General features: G+C 53.0%; 1 protein-coding gene across 17 annotated transcripts in view; it reads right to left on the bottom strand.

The window, feature by feature from the left end:
- The window catches only part of RAB11FIP5 (RAB11 family interacting protein 5), a 41,246-nt gene that overhangs the window by 14,646 nt on the left and 5,184 nt on the right, over positions 1-21,416 (bottom strand). For all 17 annotated transcript variants that reach the window (XR_010430339.1, XR_010430340.1, XR_010430342.1 and 14 more), the window contains exons 2-3: positions 10,883-11,322; positions 8,404-9,118 (exon numbers count right to left, since the gene is read on the bottom strand). Coding sequence is in view for 5 of the 17 variants with exons in the window: in XM_064653601.1 (XP_064509671.1) it covers positions 8,404-9,118; positions 10,883-11,322 (1,155 nt within the window). In the remaining 12 variants the exon portion in view is untranslated. The remainder of the gene's footprint in view (positions 1-8,403; positions 9,119-10,882; positions 11,323-21,416) is intronic.

Raw genomic sequence — 21,416 nt, 5'->3', positions numbered from 1 at the left:
GGCACTCAGCACCAGAACTGATCCACTGGGATTACGGCCACAAGTTTCAGAGCTCCCACTTCTGGTTTGGGAGAAACACAGACATGGATCAGCCAGCACTGGGCACATCAAAGTTTAACAAGGAATGAATAAATGAATTACTTTGCCACAATCCACAGGGTCTGTCCAGCCCTGGGGTCACAACTTGGGATTTCCCTCCCGAGCTGCTGGAAGGGATCGCAGGAATCACCAGAAGATCAAACACAAAATCAAGCAAAAAAAAAAGTTACTTGGACAACTCTTTTCCTGTTATCGAGGATGCACAAAACACCTTGGGCACGTTTTAAAGCACAAAAATGCCATCTTGAGGCAAAAGCTGACGCTGTGGGCTGGTGCAGCCGGCTGGCTTTAAAGCAGGAAGGGCGACAGCCGGCAGCACCCCTCGGACCACGAGTGATGCCCCAACCACGTGGCCCCACTTCTCCCCACTCCTGGCAGCTTCAGAGCCCCCCTCACGCATCACCCTTGGAAAGGTGCTTATTTATGCCATCAGTGGCACCAAAATCCCCTTATCCCAGTTTTTTGGTAGAAAAAACACGGACAGGAAGTGGCAGGAAGTGGCCGGGAGTGACGGGCTCAGCTCCAGCAGCCACCGGACACCGTGCCGGACACCACTGAGCAGAATTAGGAATCCAGGGACACAAGAAGGCTCAAAACCCTCATTTGTACTCAAACCTGCAGCTCAGTTGTGGGCAGAGACAGCTCGTGGGTGCCCTCTCCTGCTGTCACTAAGCAGTGGTGGCCGTGCCCATCCCGGTCCCCAAACAGCCCGGCCGTGCTCCGACGTGTCTCCGTGTCTCTCCTGCTCGGACCAGGGTGGAAAAACCACCATGGGCAGCCCAGCTCTTCACAGGTGTGCACAGGTCCCCAGGAGAAGTGATGGGAGAAGCTGATGGACCTTTAGGCACAAACCACCCCAGAGAGACCAGGAGCCGGTCTCTGCTTGGAAGCCAGCGTCTCCCGGCATTCCCAACCCAGGAATCAGCGTGTGGTGGCACCTTTTTCCCTAATCGCCACCATGTTTAAGCTTCCCAGAAGAGAAGCACAGCTGCTCATGACCCAAGGGAGCTCACAACATCCACAAGTGGGTTTTAACAGGGCAAAACATGGCAAATTTTCCTTTCCAGCTGGAAAGGGAAGGTGGCAAACTCCAAGCTGGACCACCACGATGTGGGGTGGTGCAATGTCACACCCCGCTGCCCTCCCTCTGCTCGTCCTGCTCCTTGCTGGCACTTGCTTCCATGGTTTGGTCCAGATTAAGATCCATGATTTGTGACTCTTAGTGCTGAGTAAGAGCATCCAAGGCCCGATCCAGCTCTGCTGGGCTCCAGCTCTAAATGGCTCCAGAGCATTAATCAGCTGCAGGCTCCTAATGAGCACTCCCTGCTAACGACCTTCAGAGCTGCCAGAAGGCTGAGTGGCTGAAGCTCCTTCCTTGGGGGGGGGTGGTTTATGCCACAGCAGCCCCTCGCCCCAAACTGCACCTGCACAGGTGGAGGAACAGCCTCGAGGTCTCTTCAAACCCACCCCAGATGATCCTGTCTTCATTCCCCAAGTCATCACAGAATCATGGAATGGTTGGAGTTGGATGAGATCTTAAAGATCATCCAGTTCAGACCCCCTGCCCATGGGCAGGGACACCTTCCACTAGCCCAGGTTGCTCCAACCTGGCCTTGGACACTTCCAGGGATCCAGGGGCAGCCACAGCTTCTCTGCCCAACCTGGGACAGGGCCTCCCCACCCTCACAGAGAAAAATTCCTTCCCCATATCCCACCTAACCCTGCCCTCTGGCAGTGGGAAGCCATTCCTGTCACTCCAGGCCCTTGTAAAGTCATGATGAGGCTCATGGGGTGCTGGACTTGCTGACAACATCTAAATATATAATCACAGAACTTCAATTCACCTTTTCTTGTCAGATTCCGGTTTTCCTGCTCTAAAACCCCCCTATGGAATTTTCCTTTCTGTCCTGAGTGAGCTCACAACATCCACAAAAGGGATTTTTCCTGTCCCCCATTCCTGCTGGGACCTACCGGGGTTTGCTCAGGGGCTGCACAAGCCCCTCTCAGCTGCAAACTCCAGGCAGAAGAACCATGGAATTCTTTAGGTTGGAAAAGCCCTCTGAGATCATCCAGTCCAACCATTCCCCAGCACTGCCAAGGCCACCACTGATCCATGTCCCCAAGTGCCACATCCACAGGGATTTTAAATCCCTCCAGGGATGGGGACTCCACCACTGCCCTGGGCAGCTGTGACAATGCCTGACCACCCTTTCCATGAAGGAATTTTCCCTAATATCCAACCTAAACCTCCACTGGCGCAACTTGGGGCCGTTTCCTCAGAATCTGTGACTTTCCCCCGAGTTTTCAAATTGCACTGTCACTGTTCCACCCCTTTCCTTGGCACAAACACCTCTGTCTTGGTGACCAGCCCGGCACTGGCAGAAAACCTCTCTCCCCACGAATAATCCATCCCCTATAAAAGCCCCTTTTCCCGTTCTCCCTGATGCTGGAAGTGCTCAGTGAAAGGAGGAGCGGAGGACGGCGGATTCCTCTAGAGGGAAACCTCCGCTTGCAGCAGCCTGGTGGAAGCTCTTTGCAGCACTGAAACGCTGACTCACCCTCCTCCTCCTCCTCCTTTTTCCTTCTCCTCCTCCTCCCATTCCCAGCACAAGGCTCTGCCAGCCAAAATAAATAGCGGGTACCTTTCTGCCCTCACTTATTTGTTTGGCAGCACTTCCCAGACGAGTTTTAGCCTCTCAGCAATAGGGGGGGAAAAAAAAAAAGAAAAAGGAATAAAATATTGCTGAGCAACCCCCCGATGGAAAAAAAAAAAAAAAGAAAAAAGTCTAGTGGAAACAGCTTGTTCAATGCAGGGAGATTTTTCCCCGTGGATCCCAGCCTGGATTTCAGGCTCAGGGCAGCGCCCCCAGCTCTGCAGTGACAGAGCACCAGCCCCAGCCCCTCTGCAGGAGGGTGGGTGACTCTGCACCGTGCAGATAAAACAGCACATGCGCTGGAAAAGCCCGAGTTTGGGGAGGGCAGGGAGAAATCCACCCGGAATGTGCCGAGGGGAAGAGCTGTGCTGAAGCTCAAGTGGCAAATCCCTCCTAGGAGGGCTGGGTCCAGGGATGCGCCGCGACCCTCCCGCTCACAACCTGCTTTTTGCCCCGTTTTTCCGTATTTTCAGGGGTGCTGGAGGCTCCTGCAGCAGCTTCAAAGCCTGGCAGGGATCAGGAATTTCCTCCCACCGGCAGGAGAAGGGCTGGCACAACAGGATTGGTGCAGAAAGGGGCTGGGAAGAGATGGGTACGGCACTCCGGGACTTTTTTGTGCAGGGTGGGAAGCCAAGAGGGAATGAGTCAGGAAATGTAAGCAAATGCTGCTTTTAAATAGGAATTCTGGGGGTGAAAGAACTGGATTTATCCCTAATAAATAATCTACAACAATTATCTGTACAATAACCACTTTACTTTCCCCTTGGGCCTCACCTGTCCATCATCCTGATTAAAATGGACAAATCCTCCTTTATAAGCATTTGCTCCCAAAACCAGGGGAATAAAAAAACAATTGAAAAAAATCTGGGTAGTAGGAGCCCAGATGCAAATTTCCAACCCCAATTCCCACTTTCAGGAGTGGGGGAGTGGGGCTGTGCTTTACCTGGACAGCTACAAAGCAGTTTTGTGTCATCAGGGCTGAGCTGGTGCCAGCTTTGGATCCGACTCACCATCCTGCTCCGTGTCCATCCCTGGGAAAGGCAGGCTCAGCAGGAAAAAGGGAGGCAGAAGCATTTTAAGAGCCATTTCCAGGCTCCTCACACTGATCCCAGCTCCACCCCTACAACTGATCCAATGCAGCTCTCCTGGATGCAAGACCTGGGCCAGAGACGTGATCCTGACGGCTCCCACACGGATTCATCCACTGTTATCCACGACATCCTGGGTCTCACATCATGGCCTTCATCTTCCTCTTCATCAAACTCTGCAGCTTCCCAGGTTCTGCTCTGGAATTCCCCATTGATGGTGCTCTGGAGGGGGTTGTCTCACTCCCAACGCTGCCAGCCTGTCCTGCTCCAACCACTCCAAACCTTCTCCCCATCTCCAGCATTTAGGAAATGTATTTTTTAGGAGAACATGAGAAACACTGAGGAATTTGAGTCAATATTTGGCCTCACTGCTGGATCCAAGGGGATGGACTCTGGGAAGGGGAGTGACAGAGGAGGTGGGGGAGGGATTTTACATCTTCCCCACACCAAAGCAGCAAAGAGGGAAGGGGTTTTAACCTGAAAATGGAACTAATGCAACTATTTTTACAAGACAGAGCACAGTTTCTCTCTTTTCCTACTGCCAAGGCCAAGATGGAGCCCCTTTTTTATCATGGGGATTCACAGCACAGGAAGCAGGACCTGCAGAGCTCTGATAACATTGTAGGAAAGCCTGAAAAACACTCCAACCGATTGTTTTAGCCCCAGGCTTTGCCTCAAATAAACCTGCTGAGCTTCTTCCTTACACCACAACCCTTGACCACCCAACCTTAAAAACAACAAACCCCAAAGAGCCTTTTATTCAGCCTCCAAAGAGCAAACACCACCTTCCTACTGCTCCCATTCAACCCAGTATCAAAGCCCCGGGAGCTCACATGGATTAGCAAAGCCAGGGAGCTGCTCCCCTGTCAAGAATCAAGGAAAAACATGTGTAAATAAGGGCTGAAGGCTGAAAAGTCTTCGTTCTCTCCCCAGATGGGTTTGCAGCTCCGGCTCATGTGCTGATGGCTCAGCAAAACTCACCCAAAAACAGAACAAAAAAACCTCTTTGTGAAGCTGAAGTTCAACCCAGCCCAAAGTCAGCAGCTCCTTATTTTAGAAAGGGTGTGTTTTGCAAGAGCAAGTGTTTAAAGGCGAGCTGTGCCAAGCTGGTCTTAGCTGCAGGCAGAGTTTTAAACCTCAGCTGGAACCCTCCTTCTAATTACAGACCTTCTTAACTAATTACAGGTTGAGGTTTTCGGTCTTGCAAAAGTGACTGATTTTGATGCTCTCACGCCACGTTCAGCTCCAGGGGAAACTTGACCTCTCCGTGGTGGGCCCGAAGGTGAGGAGATGCTGCTGACAGGAGCCACAAAGCTGAATTTCCAGAATCAGGAGAGCAGGAGGGGAAAAGTCCTTTCAGCAGGTCAAAGTCAAAGACGTCAAACTGCTTCGTTCAGAGGTGGTTCTCTCCAGGACAAAGGTTAATCCGTCTTCAGGTCTACAAGTTACACTGGTACCTGAACAGCTCCTCCAGTTGCAGATGGACATCCACAGAACCCCCACAGATCACAGAATCATGGAATGGTTTGGGCTGGAAGGACCTTAAAGACCATCCAGTCCCACCCCTGCCCATGGGCAGGGACACCTTCCACTATCCCACATTGCTCCAACCTGGCCTTGGACACTTCCAGGGATCCAGGGGCAGTCACAGCTTCTCTGCCCAACCTGGGCCAGGGCCTCCCCACCCTCACAGCCAGGAATTTCTTCCCAATATCCCACCTAACCCTGCCCTCTGGCAGTGGGAAGCCATCAAGACCTAACAAGCTCTTTGACAGCTTTGAGCTGACTCAGAGTTGAGGTCCACGAGGTCCCTCCGCGTGAGGAAGGAGAATAAAACCAGAGTTCTGTATAATTAGAAGAAGTAATGACCTCGTAATTAATGGCCAGGAAAAATGAAGCACCAGGATGGAGACACATCATCTGGGATGATGGAAAGGCCACTTCTGCATCAAATCAGACTCAGGCACCACCTGCCACCACTTGCCACCTTGTAATGCTTCCCAAAGGTTTTCATCTATCCCACTCCCAAATCCCTGGATGCTGGGAGGGAGAAACCCCCTTCCCAGCCAGGCAGCTCCAGCGCTTCCCCATCCTCCATTAGACACTTCTCCCACCATCCACTTTAAATCCCCCCCCCCCGCTCCAGTTTAAGCTCATTAATTCCCATTTTCAATTGCAAACTGCAGCTAAAACCCACTCAGACGTTTCTAAACGCCCCAAAAAGGGGGCTCCTGGGAATTTGTTCCCTCCATCCCGCGCCGCTCCAAAGCCATTCCTATTTCTGGGAGAGAGAATCCCAGCCAGAGGAGCTGCTGTCGCCCGGCTCATCCAAGTTTTTCCTTGTCAGACAGACGGGATCCTCGGCAAAACGACTCCCAGCAAAGCTCGGCTTCGGCTGAGCTTGAAATTAAACTGTGAGAGCACTGAAGTGGATTTAAAAAAAAACCCAAAAACCATGGAGTGAAAACCCTCTGGGAAAGGAGTAACAGTGGGAATGTGTCCAGCATTTTAGGAAAGGCAGGGATTGTTAGAAACCAGCAGAGTTTAAGGGCAGCTTTGTGATTATGTGCTGGGTTGGATGTTCCAGGAACCAAATTCCAACTGGAATTGAGACATCCCGGCCTTGAAATCAGCTGTGTCCAAGGGGAGTGGGACAGGCACAGCTCCTGCATCAGGTTGGAACACACAGCCCTACCTGCCTCCTTCCCAGAACTTCCCAGCAGGAGGAAACCCACTGGTTTCTCACCCACTTTCCAAGGAAAAGGCTCCAGAGGGAGATACAGAGGGCAGCTCCCATCCCGTTCCACCCCATCCTTTCCCATCCCATCCCACGCTCACAGTGCTCAGGTAGCTTGTGGAATCCCTGCCTGGATACAGCAGCATTTTTATGGCTTGATTTTTTTTATTCTAGGACTTAAAGAGCAGGTTTATTGTCCCAAAATTAGATGGAAAAATTAAAAGAACAATCCTGAGAGGGAATAGTCTGTCCTTCCTCAATGACAGCATTCAGAGACCATAAATATGTCCTTTAGGCTCATCCACAAATCTGGCACTGGGATATGGCACCAAATCCCTACCAGGGTTTCAAGTGTCCTGGGAATCATGGAATCACAGCATGGTTTGGGTAGAAGGGACCATAAAGATCCTCTTGTTCCAACCAGGGACACCTCCCACTATCCCAGGTTGCTCCAAGCCCCATCCAGCCTGGCCTTGGACACTTCCAGGGATGGGGAATGAAAGACCCATCCATAGGAATGCAGCCATGGCAGTCCAAGGATCTCCCACTTGTCTCTCCCGCTGCTGGAGCAGTTTGAGGATGGACCTCTCACATCCTGCCTGGTCCTTCCCATCCCTTTGTGCCAACCTTCTCTCTCCCATGACAGTTTTGGGGGGAAAGAGCCTCAGGCCTGTGAGATGGGATATTCCTGACCCAGGGAAGCAGCTCCCACCTGCCTCAGTTTCCCCAGCTCTGCCTGTGGAGCCTCAAAGCTTCGTGTGGGGTGAGGAGAGCAGGAATTCTGGAGGAGGAATTTCGGGAGTTGCCCCTGTCCTGAAGCCAGGCTGAGGGATGTGCTCATCCCTCTAAAAGGTTTAACCCATGTGGGAGCCTCTTTAGGTGGAATAAACCACGAGTGGCCTCCTCATTAAAGGAGGCTTAGACTGAATTCGAATCCTTCTGCTCAATAAATTAGGTTAAAGTCAGCCCAGATTAGAAAATCCCTATAATGAATCAACCTTGTAGATTCAACCAGCTCTCGACTCCTGGTTATTTTTTTCTGGCTGTTTTGAACCCATTTCCTGAGGGAAAGGGAGGAAATGGGTTAAAAACAGCCAGGAAAAAAAACCTCTGGACTCCCAGCTCAGCTCCTGGGGACTCCAGGGATGGACACAAGTGATAAATTCCTCACAGAAACAGCACAAACATCACCCTTTGTGTGCCACAAAGGCAGGGCTGAGGATTTGGGGGGATGAATCATCACAGAAAGCGAGAACAGTTAGAGATTCATAAGAAGGGAAGGCTGGGTGGGATGGGAAAAGGAAAGAGCAGGGTTGGGATTAGTGACTTTGGGACTATTAATAATATCTCAAGTTATCAAAGTGACCAGACCACGCAGAAGGGGTGGGAGGTTAATAAAAACAATGTGATTACATGTCATGATATCCTACATCCCACACTGGCTTCCAGGGAAGCCTTTTCAGCTAATTAAAGGATAACGATCCTTTATTTCAAGGCCACAGAAACACCTGGTGTGACCACACCCTGAGCCTCACCCTGCAGAGGGAAACCTCTCCATGGAAGGGATCCCTCCCTCCCTGAGTGGAAAACACATCCCACAAGGATAAACAGAGTTGGGCTGTGGCAGAAGCCAGGAGAGAATCCAGGAAAAATCCCCTTCCCTTTGAGACATTTAAGACCAAGGAAGCCTCTTCCCTGCTGTGGCCTTGCCTGAGCAGCGGGGCCGGCGCTCCGCTGATCCCGGGAGCGTTTCCCAGCCTCTGAAGGCGGGAATTTGGGGCAGGAATCAACAGCCTGGATATCTCCACACCCCCTTTCCACTGACCTGGGTTTCTGAGGGGAATCTTTGGGCTCCTTTGAACCAAACCAGCCGCTGCTCTTACTCCTCTCGTCTCCCGCCGCCGCGGCCTGGACGGAGGGTCCCACTTTCTCCCCCTGGCCTTTGCTCCCCGCCTCGCTCCGGTTGCCCCCGTGGTGGAAGAAGCCACCTTTTGGTTTCTTCTCCTCCTTCCTCGCCTCCTCGGGCTGTTTGTCCGAGGAGAAGCCCACGGGTGCCGCGGCTTGGGTGGGCTTGTTCTCCAGGCGGCTGCTCTCCTCCATCCTGGCTCTGCCCAGGTGGTTGCTGAGGGTGACGGCCTTCGTGGAGACCTTGAGCTCTTCCTGCAGGGCTAAGCTGGGAGGAGACGGGATGAACCTCGGCTCGTCCCTCTGCTGAGGCCTCTCGAAGCCGCCGACCCCCCAGGGCGCCTCGTGGGGGTCGGGATGGAGCGGGGTGAAGCCGAACCCCTCGTCCTGCCTCCTGGGCACGGCGGGCACGGGCAGCGGGGCAGAGCCGGGCGGCACCAGCGCGGGGCTCTTCGGGGCGGGCTCGTCGCTGTAAACGTGGCTCCCGTTGATGCAGAGGGAAGAACGGGACACGGGGTCGTTCTTTGGCTTCAGGCTTTGGATCGCTTTGGGCTCCAGGACCGGGCTGACCTGGGAGACGTCGTCGCTGAACGCTCTCTTGTGGGTCAGCTTGGGAGACGGCAAATAGTCTTTCACTGGGGGGGGAGATTGAGCACAAAACAGAGGTGAGGACGTGACAAGCAGCGTTATCTCCTACCTGCAAACACTAAAGAGAGCCTTGAAATCATCCCAGCTCCCGGGCTCCACTGGATTATAATTAAACTTGAAATGCAGAGCCCAGGACACAACTAAGTGGGGATACAGGACACACAATATTTTCCCTGAGCACGTCACCTCCCACTGCAGGACCCAGAGAGGAGACTCTGTAACATAAGCCCCTTGTCTGAGAGGATCTGAGAGGATCTGAGATGGATAATAGATGCAAGAAACTCCCCAGAAACTACTTAGAGGGTTTAATGCTTCTGTGTGACTTCGGAGTTTGCATGATTAGGAGATGACAAGGCCCCGAGCTCTGCTCCAACCAGCCAGGTGTGACAAACCAGGAGAATCCAGTGCCTTCATCTCCCTCTCAACTGCCCTGGGGGTTGGACTTGAGGATGTTAAAGGTCTTTTCCAACCTTAACAATTCCATGATTCTACGACCTTGTGGATACTGCAGACTTTTGGGGTTAAAAATCGTGGAGGACCCAGAGACAAGGACTGTCTGGATTGAGGTGACAACCAGCTGCTCTCCCCTCCTGGCTGGAGATGTTTCCTTCATAGGATCATGGAACGGTTTGGGTTGGAAAACACCTTACAGATAATCTAGTTCCAAGCCCCTGCCACGGGAACTGGCATTAGATGGAAGGTTCATGCCAAGGATGATGGGATCAGAGCAGTGTCTCAACTCGCTCTCCAGCCACGGACACGACATGTGGGAACGTCATCCAGCAGAAACCCCCCGGCATCTCCCACCCAATCCGGGAATTGGCTGTGGCCAGCCAATTAAACCACCTAATTACATATTTCGTTTTCAAGGGACGGCGAGAATTAATTCCCTACAAGGGCCTTTTTTGTTTGGAAATCGCCGCTCTCCGGGCGCCAAGAGCTCGGATTGTTTTAATCACCGGGAACTGGGCACTGCTCCGGCTTTGCCTCCAAGCCGGAGGCGGCTCGTTAGACCAGTGACCCAGTCCAGGGCAGCAGCAGCTTCCCCCAGCCCTCTCCTGGGGCCTTCCAGTGTCAGGGACCTGCTTTGAGGGGTGAGAAGAGACAGCCCTGAGGAACCCTCGTATCCCGGGAGCTCGTGGCGCTGCGGGAAGGACAGGGAGCATCAATGTGAGCCAGGCATGGAAAAGCAAAATCTTGGATGTTTCTCCCCGTTCTGTCGAGCACAAAGGCAGAAGGCAGAAGATCTGAGGGTTTTTGCAGGACATTGATTCTCAGCCTGGAGAAAAGGAGGCTCAGGGGGGACCTTCTGGCTCTGCAACTCCCTGACAGGAGGGGGGAGCCGGGGGGGAGTCGGGCTCTGCTCCCAGGGAACAAGGGACAGGAGGAGAGGGAACGGCCTCAAGTTGTGCCAGGGGAGGTTTAGGTTGGATATTGGGGAAAATTTCATCATGGTTGTCCAGCCCTGGCACAGCCCTGGCAGCAGTGGAGTCCCCATCCCTGGAGGGATTTCAAATCCCTGTGGATGTGGCACCTGGGGACATGGGTCAGTGGTGGCCTTGGCAGTGCTGGACTTGACGATCTCAGAGGGCTTTTCCAACCCAAATAACCCCACATTCCTACGATTCCATGATTAGGTCAGTAATTAGTTAACAGATTTGCAAGAAAGTCTCAACAGTCCTTTACAAAGGAAAAAAAAGAGTGGGGGGAAAAAAAAAAAAAGGAGGAGGGATTATCCATGATCCTCTTACCAGAGCGCTCCATGGACAGACTGCTGTGTCTGCTCGGGGATTTGGTTACCTCAGGAACATTTGCTGCCAAGCTCAGGCTGGCAGAGGAGATGGTGCTGTCGGATCCCAGGGAAGTGTTGGATTGCGTCAGGGACGACTTGCGCAGCTTGTTCTTCAGGAAAAAGCCCTTGACTTTGGCCTTCTTGCCCCCCATTTCGTAGTCATCCTCCACGTCCAGGCCGCCCAGGCTGCTGGGGATGATGGCAGAGGCCGACTCCAGGTCGTATTTCTTCTTGCCTGTCACCTTGTCCTTCAGCTTCCCGAAGGGTGACCGTGGTTTGTCCTTCATGGACAGGTCGAACATGCTGGCCGTGAGGTTGTTCCGTGTGAACTGGATGCTCACCAGGATCTCACCCCGCTCCTTCTCCTTCTTCCTGGCCTTGGAGTGCAGCTTGTGCCACCTGGAGCCAGAGAGGAAAGAAAAGGAAAGGTGCCTCTGTCATTTCCAAGACTCACAAGCCAGGAAAACTCTGGAGAAGATGCTGCTGGGGTGGGAGAAGGCACCAGTGCTATCTAGCACGGGTTTCTTCTTGGAAAGGGTTGTTAAACATTGGAAGGGGATGCCCTGGGAGGTGGTGGATTTCCCATCCCTGGAGGTGTCCAAGGAACAACTGGACATGGCACTCAGTGCTCTGGGCTGGGTGACAAGGTGGGGATCAGTCACAGGTTGGACTCCATGATCTTGGAGGGCTTTTCCAACCTTAATGATTCCATGATTCTGTTCTAAGAGTCCCAGGTACCACCCAAAACCCAAGTCAGAGACACCCCTCAACCACATTGTAAGAGCTCCATCTCCATCCCTGCCCTTGTCCTAAACACCGTCCTTCCACTAAATAACCTGGAAAATGCCACCTTGCTGTCAGACACCACTGTGTTTTTCCAGGGAATGCTACCAGTGGCCCAATTTTTGTAGGGTCACTTGTCAGGTTGCTGCGAGCTCAGGTTGGAAAGAAAACAAAGCCGACGGCGCTTTGTGCTCCTGGTTGAAATATTCCAGAGCCGGTGACTCAACAAATCCTTCCAGGCACAGGCAGACCCGGAATGGCAAAGGCTCCCAACAACATCCATCAAAATAACTTTCTGCCAGACCTTCTGTGTCTCACCCAAAATAAAGGTGCTCAGGTTTGACTCAAAGTGTCCTTGCATCAAGTGTTTCGAGGATGGTGAATCCCGGGAGTCCTTTATGGGAAGGAGAACCTTCTGTGAAGCAACTACTCAACCCAACTCTACCCAGGTTACTGATTTTCGGGAAATATCTGCATTCCCACAGCTGGCTGATGGAATTCTCCTGCCTGGTGAGAGCTCCAGAAGGAGATGTTGGCCATGTCCACCAGCTCAGAGGCTCCCACTGACTCCACAGCAGGATCCCCAGGATGCTTCCCGCTGTCCTGCCCCACACAAAACCTGGAATATGGACTGTGCTCCAGAGCTCTGCATGGCAGGAACATGGGGAAAGCCTTCAAACCATCCACTGCACAAGGCAAAAATAATCCCAACCTCCGTTTAGGTCCCAATCCTTCCACGGGAAGGGCATAGAGCAACCTCTGGGAGAGGAGTCTTGCTTCCTGCCAGTGGGAATGAAAGGTGGGAGAGAGGACACCACAGCAAGACATGCCCAGAGCCACCTTCTAGTTCTCTATTTCCATGTTTGGATGGGGCAGCACCAAACACAGGCCACAAGGGATCAGTTTCTTCCCAAAAATCTCTGCCAACCCAGCGGTCCTTTGCTCCCTTCTCCCATCTTTCTGCCCCATTCCAGGTGCTGCTTCCCAGGGCAGCTGCAGCAGGATGAGCAGGTCTCCAGCACAGCCACTGCCCTGGTAGCTCTGCTCCCTCCCAAATCAAAATATTAAAAGATGAATTTATGATTAAAATTCCCCTTAACAAGGCCCAAGGAAATCTGTAGGTTCAGGACAGACCCTATTTCTCCACGTTGTCCTTCCTGGGTGAAAGACACAGCAACGGGAGCTGGAAGACATTTCTGGACCTGGGTTAACATTTTCCCAGAAAATAAAATATCCCAGTGGTGTTTTACATCCACTTGGAGAGCGAAATCACTGAGAAGAAAAAAAAAAATAGGGAAGGAAAACGTGCTGGGATGGAGGTGGGTGTGACCAGGCTGAAATCACCAGGGCAAGGAGAGAAGTATAATTGTGTTCTCCAGAAGTTTCCCTATTGCTGCCGGGGAAATTATCACATCCTGGATGAAGGGAGGAGCTGAGAAGCCTGGGAAGGCTACACCATTCCCTGGAATTGTCCAAGAACAGGTTGGATGGGGTTTGGAGCAATCTGGGGTAGTGGAAGGTGTCCCTGCCCATGGCAGGGGTGGAACAAGGTGAACTTTAAGGTCCCTTTCAACCCAAACCATTCTGTGAATGGGGCACAGGCCCCCTAATTCCCTGATAAATATTCCAAGTGCACAGCTGGAAGCACCCAGGTCCTTCACCAATTAATTCAAAATGCAGGAAGGACAGAGCCTGGAACTTTCCTGGGAACACACACAAAATTAAATCCCCAGTGAGTGCATTCCTGTTCCCACCACTCCCTTATCCCACCCCACAGGATTCCCACTGCACAATTTTCAGTACCCAGGCTTTGAGCTTCAAAATATCCAGGCAGGCAGGAAAAACAAAATCAATGGGGAAAAAAAAAGCAGCATTAACCCCTTAGAGCAAAACACCAGCAGCAAAAAGACACCAGAATGGGCCAATCCACTGCCAGGGAGAAGGAGCAGGTGAGTCAGGAGGACACTTCCCGTAGGATTGGAGGGGAAAAGGCTGCCTGGAACATCCAATATTGTTTAGTTGAATTCAAGAGCTGGAAGAAGTTCAAGAGGGAAGGGCTGGAGCAGCCTGGCAGCTGGGAAAGGAGAGATTTGGGGGCTGAATCATTTCTCAGGAAAAACAACAAAAAACTCCTGAAAGTAGTTTTTACACCTTATGTCATCCCATGGAAAAAAAAAAAATAGGAGGAATCTGGGTGGATTAACACAAGGAAAGGCACGAGCTTCTGAGGATGATGAGAGGGAACAGCATCTCCCATCCCATCCCTTCCAAGAGTGGGCATTAAAAGGAATTTCAGGGCTCAGCCTGAGCTGCTCCAAAAAGCATCTGTTGAAGGAAAAGCCCCTGCTTGTGCTGGCGTGGGATTAAGGAGCTATTTTTGGATCCCAAGACCTCATCCCCAGTCGGCAAACAGTCAGGACTACACCTCCAACAGGCAATGGGGCTATTTTTAGGCTCAGCTCTAAGTTTGTGGCACCAGACGAGTGTTTGGGAGGATTAAGTTGTTCCACACGTTGTGTGTTCCTGGGTTTTTATGAATCAGTTCCAGTGGAAAAGGGAGGTGCAAACACTGCCTGGGCTCAGGGAGGGCTGCAAGTCCCAGCTCAGCTAAAAATCAAAATTCCACAGCATAATTTCACTATTAACCTCATCCCACAGCCCTTGGTTTCCCATATTTCTTCCCTGGCTGGGGGTTTCTGGACTGGGGCCACCCAAGGTCACATTTTGAAGGGGGCCACGACCTCTTTTATGGGAACAGAGGATACACCTGGAAAAACAAACCAGTTCTGCCCACAAAACCCCTTTTCCAGGCTTGAAATAGCAGAACTGGGTTATGTTAAACCTCTGGAAGAGGTGCTGGAGGAGCACAGGGAGAGGGAGGAAGCTGTGCCAAGCACATCCAGCCCCAGGGATATGGGACCACAAGGATCTGCTTCTTGGGGGTGTTTTGGAGGCCTCTCTTGAGGAAGGTGGCACCAGCTTGGATCCAGCTCCTCGTTGCCCAGGACATCCTGGATAAGACACTCATCTCCAGCCACCTGCTCCGAGGGTTCTTAGCAAGGTTTGGAGGGGGCACAGCCTGACAGTTAAAAAAAATTAAATTAAAATTAGATTAACATTAGATTAAAATTAAATTAAACTGGCTGTCTTGTCCCAGAGCCAGAGCTGGTGGTGATGGGGAACAGGATTGCTCCTACCTAAGGAGATGTGCTTGGCCCCTCAGTCTGTGCTCCTTCCCTTGCTCCCTACAGCTGGAAAGGGGCATCCCAGAGGATGAATCCAGCTGCTTCCCAGCCTGCTGGTCCTAAATCCACATCCTTCTGCTCTGTGGAGAACTGCTCCTTCCCCCGTGAGCTACTGTTGGATCATCAGTGATGCTCCTGCTGAGACACCTCAGCCCTGGACACGTGGAGAGCCAGTTGTGCTCAGGGACATCTCCAATGGGACACATCCAGGGAATTCAGCCTGGAGACACAAACCATAGGCTCAGGAAATTAGCTTTTCCTAAAAAAACATGTATTCTTCCCTCTGACACTCCCTGGATCCAGCACCTCGGTGCAGTGTTGCACCATCCTGCAGGTGAATCCTCCCAAAATTGGGGATTCCAGGATCTGTCCTCCATGGATTCTGTGGCAGGAAAGGGGTTGGAGAGGCCCCCAGGCCCTGGGGATGGCTGAGGGGGAAGGAAACAGCAACTCACCCCATCACAGAGGGCCGGGAGAGGAAACCTCAAACAGAGAACCCCTCGGAAACGGGAAGCACCCGGAGGCCCCTCCGAGCTCCGGGGCAGCCCCTGGGAAGCCAGAGGTGCTCCAAGAGGTTTGGAAGCTGGGAACACGGACTGTGAGCATCCATGTGTGGCAGAGGCCTCCCCAGCCCCCACCCCGTGGCTGTGCTCACTCATTTAGGTCACCCTGGTTAATCAGCACATCCCAACTGCCTCCAGACACTCGGAGTGAATCCCTTCCCTCCCTCCTCCCACTCATTTCCACCGAGACTCGAAGGGAGCGGCTGCCAAAAGGCAAGTTTGGGAGAAGGCACCCGGCGTCTATTTTTACATTTGCTGTTGCCAGGATCAATTGGAGGCACGGGGAGCTGCACACAAAGCACTGCTGTATCTCCAGCTTCCCAAAAAAAAACCACGTGCTTCCCCCCCTCATCCTCCAGCAGCATCCCGGACCGGAAAGGCGGCCAGTGCTGAGCAAAGGGAAAAAACACCCTGGAGTGGAAACAGGAGCATAGGGATGTTTGCTAAGGAGGGATGAGGACAGGATGGATTTGCTCAGGGTCAGCACCATCCTCTTTTCCTTGCTCTTTGTCCTCCCTTGGGCTGCAGGTGACAGTTTATGGGGAGCACAGGGACACCCCGCTCCTTGGAACCTTCTGCTGGGTATGGAATTGCTTGGGCATGATTTTCTCCCTGTCAATGAGAATATTCCTTTGGGTTTGAGACAACCCAGCACCTCCTGGGATGAGAGGACAAGCTCCTGGGATGACCAGGACACTGAGCCAACCCCAACACCTCCTGGGATGGGAGGACAAGCTCCTGGGATGATCAGGACACACAGTGAAACCCCAAAACCTCCTGGGATGGGAGGATAAGCTGCTGGGATGACCAGGACACAGAGCCAACCCCAACACCTCCTGGGATGGGAAGACAAGCTCCTGGGGTGACCAGGACACTGAGCCAATGCCAGAACCTCCTGAGATGGGAGGACAAGCTGCTGGGATGACCAGGACACAGAGCCAACCCCAATGGAACGACGCTGCCTGTGATCCGAGGTTTTCCATCACCCTTCCACACCCTCCTCCTGACCAAACAACTCCCTCAGCACAAAACCAAGCACAAAGCCAAGGCCTCCAGCCCATCAGCAGTTTCAGGAATCAGCATGACAAAGCCCTGGAGTGTTCCAAGCTCATTTCACTGGTTTGGGAATACCAATGGATGCCGGGATTAGATCAGACAAGCAACACGTTGCACACAACACAACTCTCAGAGCTGCCACGGGCACCATCCTGCTCCACTTCCAGGAAGGACATGGGTCCTTCCAAGGAAAACAACCTTTGCTTTCCCACAACTCCAGCTGAGGTCCCCAAGAGATCCCTGCCCAACTTCCAGCTCAGCTGATCCTACCTCGCCCCACCGGAGCTGCTCAACACACCCTGAGCACAAAGGTCTCCAGTTTCACTCTCAAACTGGTCCCAGTGCTTTACCAGCACTTCCTTGGGAAATTAAGTCCCTTAGGGATGCACAGCTGGAGTGTTTCCAGAGCACTTCAACCATCAGGTGCTTCCCAAAAGCCTCCCAAAACCACTGAGCACTGTCAGGGTGGTCGAGGTTTGTCTCAAATTGAGCAGGAATTCTCCCAACTCATCCGCCTGAACTACACTTCGGAGACAGACACATCCCAACACGGAGCCAAAGCCTCTTCCCTGATCACACCAGCCTGACATTTACTGCTGATTCATCCCTGCAACAAGGTCAGCCTGGCTGGAGATGGAGAGAAGAGCCCCAAGTCTTAAATTAAGGATTATTTGGGCTGCTACAGTGACAGAGCAGCTCCGAGCACAGAAAAGGTGATCCGGGGAAAACGGGAACGTCGGCTCCTCTTGGCACAACCCCCTCGAGAGGACAGCAAAGAAGATTTTGGTGAGCCAAGAGCTGGAGCTCACCTGCCTGGGAAGGGAAGCACAGGGGTGGAAAACAACCCAACCCTGGGGAATTTTGTGCTTTTCTTTGTCTGGCTCCGTGTTCCCTCCCCCGCCGGCAGCTTTTCTGCAGCGTCGGTTTTCGGGTCGGTTTTGGACGGCTGGTTTTGCCAGGTGAGCCCTGGGAGCTGCTAAAAGCACAGCTGGAAAAATAAACACAGGGCTGGTTCCCTCCCCTGCAGATGGAGCAGCTGAGGTGGGAAGTTCATCTCTCCATCCTTCCGAGAAGTGCTCGAAAACAGAACTCGTAGAAACCAACCCCCCTCCACCCTGAGCTCGTTACACAACTCCACGAAACAGCTCTGCCCTGCCCCTCTAACGGGCTCCAGCTTTGGCACTGCCAGCTCCAGAGGTGCTGCCTAAATGGAATTCCTCAGGAATGAAGGTGGGGTGAGGGGTGGAACAGGATGTAGCCCACTGAGACAACCAGGAACACAGAGGAGAAGATCCCACCACTGACCCACACTGAAAGGCTCATCCCAGGACTCACGGGCTGGGAACAGGGATAGTGTCACTCCAGTGGGACTCAGTGGCAGGGAACAGCCTGAAAACCAGGAATAACCCCAGCCCTGCTTGTGTCCAAGCTCATGGCACCTCATGCACGGATCCTGCAGCACCTCAGTGCTCCATGGACAAGGTCCATCCTGGCAAGGTCCTGAGCATCCTCATTCCTGCATGGAATGGCCCACAGGACTCCCTCCCTGGCTATGGGGGGACTGGGGTGACCCACAGAGCCCCCAGAGGAGTTGTTTCCTTGTCCCTGTACTCCGAGGAGATAGAGGATGCTTCCCAACCACCCCACTGTTCCCAAATCTGTCCCTACAGCCCCTGTGCCAGCTGGCAGAGGCAAACAGGGGGATGTGATGGCACAGAGGGGGACAATTTTTGGAACAGGACAGACACCAGGGATGGAGAAGAGCTCTCAACCACCAGGACATGACAACATGGGCAGTAACTTCATCTCAAACCACTCTGGGCTGAGAAAATCCAAGGCTTTTCCTCTCTCCAGCACAGGATGGGAAGAGGGGAGAAGGGAAGATTTAAGGAGCTGTAAAACAGAGCATGGAATATTTATAAATGGTACTAGGAGGAGTCAGTACTAGCAGGAGTCAGGAGGAGATCACTCCAGCTGCATTTATCCACTCCAGAGCATCCAAGGTTTGTGTTTTCCCATGTTTTCCCAGCTGCCAACAAGCCAATAAACCTCGTTTGGGGTCACCAAGTGACGTGAACTTCCCGAGCACCACAAGACACGGGGACAAGGTCCCCGTGTGAGGATGGGAGAGGGTGATCCAATCACCTGCTGCACGAGATTCCAAGGTTAAAAAAAAAGAAAGCCAAGCCCGGAGCTGATTTTGCAGGATTGCAAAGCACAGGGAGCTGCTCCACAGGTTCCCCTGGAGCACCTCGACGTGCACGGGATGGGCAGGAGAAACACGTTTTTTTGCTGCAAATCCTTTCCTACTTCCAGCTGGGAAAAGCATCACGGCAGGGTTTGTATGGAGAACTCGGTTCCCAGAGGCAACAGGAGGCTTGGGAATGCCAGTTCTCCAAAGGGACATCAACCCCAAGGGCTCCAAGGAGCTTAAAATACCAGCTACACCCGCTCTGGTAACAGGTCACGCGTGGATTGTCCATCTGTCACATCAACGGGCTCCTGGGAATGAGTCATACACACAAAAAAGGGGGGAAAGGGAAAAATGGTAGGAATTTTGAGCCCAGCAGCTGCTTAGACACTTGGATCCACAGGATGCTGCTCCAGGGATGGAGTCCCCAGACCCCTGTCCCGGAAGCCAAACCCTGTGTCCCAGCCAGGGCAAGCAAATTCCCAGGGCAGGAATGTGCACACCTGTGCCAAGGGCAGGCTCCAACAAGCTCCAGGGTGGGAAGAGACACAGCAGGGAAGGCTTAAAGGCCATTTTCACCTGACACACCACGTGTGGAGAGGATGCCAGGTTTTTCCTGGACTCCTCTACCCCCGAGAAGATTCCTTGGGGAATCACGAGCAGCATCCCCCAAAAACTCCTCTCCTGCTTTTGAGCCATCCCTTGGAGGGCGAGAGGGGCAGAGAGCAGAGCCCACCCTGCATTCCTGGGCACCAAAGACTGGCACTTTGCCAGTAGGGAAGGGAGGGAATCCCCTTGGAGACTCCTGAAGCACCAGCTGAACTCAGCACAAGCAACAGCACCGGTTCCACCCCAGCGTCTGGAGCTTTGTTCCGACAGGATCGAGGTGTTTTCCGAGCTGACTGAAGGTTTTTCTGCAGCTGGAGGAAACCAGGGCCCTGAAAATTAGTGTAAAACAGAGGAAAAAGCCTGAATCTGCAGCTTTTTGGGGTTTTAAGATGATGGAAGGCGACAGGCCACCGACAGACCAAACCCAAGATGCCAGACTTGGGATCAAACCACTCCAATATCTTTTAAAAAACAAGAAAAATCAGAGTTTACTCGGAGCAGGACAGAGCAAGGGCCTTAAACTCCTTAAACCAGCAGTGGAAATGGGTGAAAATGGGGTTAACTGGGCAGGCAGGAGGAAAATAAAGCCCCGTGAAGCACCTTGGGGGTCACAACTGGGGGGAAACGCTTGCTTGGGACCAGCTGGCCACCAAGGATGTTATCCCGAGGCCTGGCTGCCCTTCCACAGCACACAGAGCATCCTGACCTGATTTTTGGCAGCACTGACCCTCTCCTCCCCCTGATTTCAACACTCCAGGGCGTTTCCTGGCTCGGAGGAGACACAACAACCCCCCCCAGAGCTGCGTTTCCAGCCCCAAAACACGGGTTTCATCACAGCTCAGGGCCTCCAGGGAGCTCCCTGCTGCTCCTGGGCCACCTCCAAGACCTTCACCGGCCCCTCTGGGCACCTCTGATGGCAGCCCCCAGGGAAAAGGGCTCCTCCTTGCCCTTGGATTAAAACTTTCCATCCCGAATCCATCACGGAGCAGCGATTTCCTCCCCACCCCCTGCCAGGGCTCTTCCTCTCCCAGGCTTAAGGACAGACGTGCCAAGGACACAACTGCAGCACTTTGGCCTCGGCTGGTGCCCGACTGGGAGCAGAAAGGGTGTGAAAAGTCTCCCCTGGGAGATGCAGGAGGAGCCAAAACCACAATGGGAATGACAACAAGCATCCCAGATATCTCAGAGATGGGAATGACAACAAGCACCACATCCCAGAGATGGGAATGACAACAAGCACCACATCCCAGAGATGCCACAGCCCCGCAGGGCTCCACTGCTAATGAGCTCCTGCTTTTAATCTGATGAGGGAGGGAGGTGGCCACAAGCACAGTACGGGCTGACACAGGTCCAGAGGGGCTGGAGGAGGAGATTAGGGTGGATCTATCCCTGGGAAAGCACAAGGACAGTGCCAGGGAAAGCACTGGCCACAGCAAGGAGGGGATGTGATGGGTCCCACTACAGAGGGGGAGGGAAAAGTGCCTGGTGAGGGGCTTAGTGAGGGAGCCCTGGCAGGGATTTGGGGATCATCCCTTGGTCTTGAGGGAGTTTGGGAGCCTCCAAAGTCCCCCATACTGCTGAGCAGATGGACAGCACCCATTACTGACTTTCCAGATCAGCCTTGGATGTGCCTCTGGATCAGCCCTTTCCTTCCCCTCAGCTGCTTCTCCCTCTCCATGCCAAGCCACAGAGCTCCAGGCAGTGATGGGACTCACAAACTCCTTCTCTGCCATCTCGGCCCGTCTCCATGACATCTTCCCCCCAAATCCAAGGAATTCCCTGTCTCTTCTCCACTGAGCCTCAGCCCAAAAGAGCTCCATCATGGCACGGAGCAGGAAAAGCCCTGGTGGCCTCAAGGACCTTGGGTGGAGAAGTTCAGCATCCAGAGGGAAACTCCTTTGCTGACGGAGCGGGAGGAGATTGTCCCATTCCTGCTGCCAGGGTGGAGATGCTGCGGCTCCACACAAGCCCAGGCTCCCCCTCCACAGCTGGGGAGGAACAGGAACAAGTAAAGGGAAGTGAAGTGAAGCACGGAAGGGCTTTGGG

This window comes from Pseudopipra pipra, chromosome 4 (assembly GCF_036250125.1).
Source record: "Pseudopipra pipra isolate bDixPip1 chromosome 4, bDixPip1.hap1, whole genome shotgun sequence".
Classification (NCBI taxonomy): Eukaryota; Metazoa; Chordata; class Aves; order Passeriformes; family Pipridae; genus Pseudopipra; species Pseudopipra pipra.
Note: the sequence above shows the minus strand (reverse complement) of the source record. Positions and strands in the feature narration are given on the sequence as shown.